Here is a 1,484-nt window from a genome sequence, read left to right as displayed (position 1 = left end):
CCGGGCCCTGCCTGTCGCGGGCCTCGTGCAGCTGCTCAACGGCCAGGACCGGTTCTGCACCACGAGCTCGTGCGCCGGCCGCGTGCTCCTCGTGCAGGCCCCGCCCGCCACCGCCGCCGCCGTGAGTGTCCCCGGCCCGTCACCCCCCGCCGGCGGGCCCCGGGGCCGACCTGTTTGGGGCAGGGATGCTTCTGCCTCGAGCAGGGCGCAGTGCCTGCGTGAGGGCCCTTCGGCCCTGCCTTGCTGTGAGGTCTGAGCAAGCCGCACGCAGCTTCCGAGTCGGGTTCCCCGGCCCGCAGCGTGCCCTCTGGGCAGCACACGGGGGAGGTGGAGCTGCCCTGGTTGCGCTCCTTGCCACCTCATGCTGCTCCTGGAGCTGGCTGGAGCCATGTGCAGCTGCATGAGCCATGGGGAGCCTGAGGGCCTGCTGCTGGCAGCAGGGGCTCTGTGCTATGGGAGAGGAGTGTGGGGGGTACCCCCACCCTCCCACCCTCTCTCTAACCCCCCCAACCCTCACACATACACACAGCTCCCAACATGCCCTACACCCCCCCACACACAGCCATACCTTCTCACAACCCCCCTGACTCCACCATGCATGCCTCCTACCCCCACACACAATATACCAAAGAAAGACTTTATTTTTGAGCTTTTATGCAATCACCTCTATATACACTGCACAAACATGTATAAATCAAGACAAAAATATTTTTTGTAATAAAATTAAAATACAGTATAGTAGATCTTTGAGTTTTAGTATATGGGTTTTTTTTCTGGTTTCAAGATGGCAAACCCCTCCCAAAAAGAGTACTTCCAGGAGCAAGGGGAGGGACTTTTGGTGGTAAAGATCACGGTTTTAGTGGCAGGACTTCCAGTCCTGACATGGCGACCAAGGAGTGGGGCTACCATTGCAGCCCTCAGCTCAACAAAACTCGTTAAGTGGCCCTCCAGTTGAAATAATTGCTCATCCCTGCCTTAGGGCCTCATCCCCAGAGGCAAGAAAGCAAAGTGCGGAGGTTTCCGTGCCAGCCCCACTGCTCTAATCCGTGCTGCTCTTTGCCAGGATCGCAGCGGCTATGAAGTACAGAAGAAGAACTGCGTCTGGCTCATGGTAACACATCACATGTGCACCAAAGAGGAGGTGGTAAGAGGCTGGTGCCCAGCACCCTGTTATACATAAAACTGTATTGCCTTCCTCTCATGCTCCAGAGAAGACATGAAGTTTGAATAGTGGCATTCAGCCTTGTGGTCCTGTGAGCCAGATGAGTGGTGTGGAACCAGTCTGTGTGTGAGATCAAACCCGGTAGGCCAGGATCGGGCCCAGGTGGACTTGGCTGGCCCAGGCATGCCCAGGTCAAGCCTGCATGGCCTCGGCTGGCCCCTACCTTCCCGGGATCAGGCTCCACACATTGAGATCAGTAACCCAAAACACTCATGATCACAAGGTTCCCATGATATAGCACTGGGGAGCCATATCTGACCTG

At 57.2% G+C, this 1,484-nt stretch overlaps 1 protein-coding gene across 1 annotated transcript in view; it reads left to right on the top strand.

The window, feature by feature from the left end:
• Window positions 1-4: 4 nt before the first annotated feature.
• TYW3 (tRNA-yW synthesizing protein 3 homolog) overlaps window positions 5-1,484 on the top strand; it is a gene marked incomplete at its 5' end in the record, with an annotated part of 9,730 nt that continues 8,250 nt past the window's right edge. The window contains 2 exons of the mRNA XM_006021765.3: window positions 5-121; window positions 980-1,144. Of these exons, the coding sequence (XP_006021827.2) occupies window positions 5-121; window positions 980-1,144 (282 nt within the window). The remainder of the gene's footprint in view (window positions 122-979; window positions 1,145-1,484) is intronic.

This window comes from Alligator sinensis, unplaced genomic scaffold (assembly GCF_000455745.1).
Source record: "Alligator sinensis unplaced genomic scaffold, ASM45574v1 scaffold853_1, whole genome shotgun sequence".
Classification (NCBI taxonomy): Eukaryota; Metazoa; Chordata; order Crocodylia; family Alligatoridae; genus Alligator; species Alligator sinensis.
The sequence above is the reverse complement of the archived record's forward strand: the minus strand, read 5'-3'. Positions and strand labels throughout refer to the sequence as shown.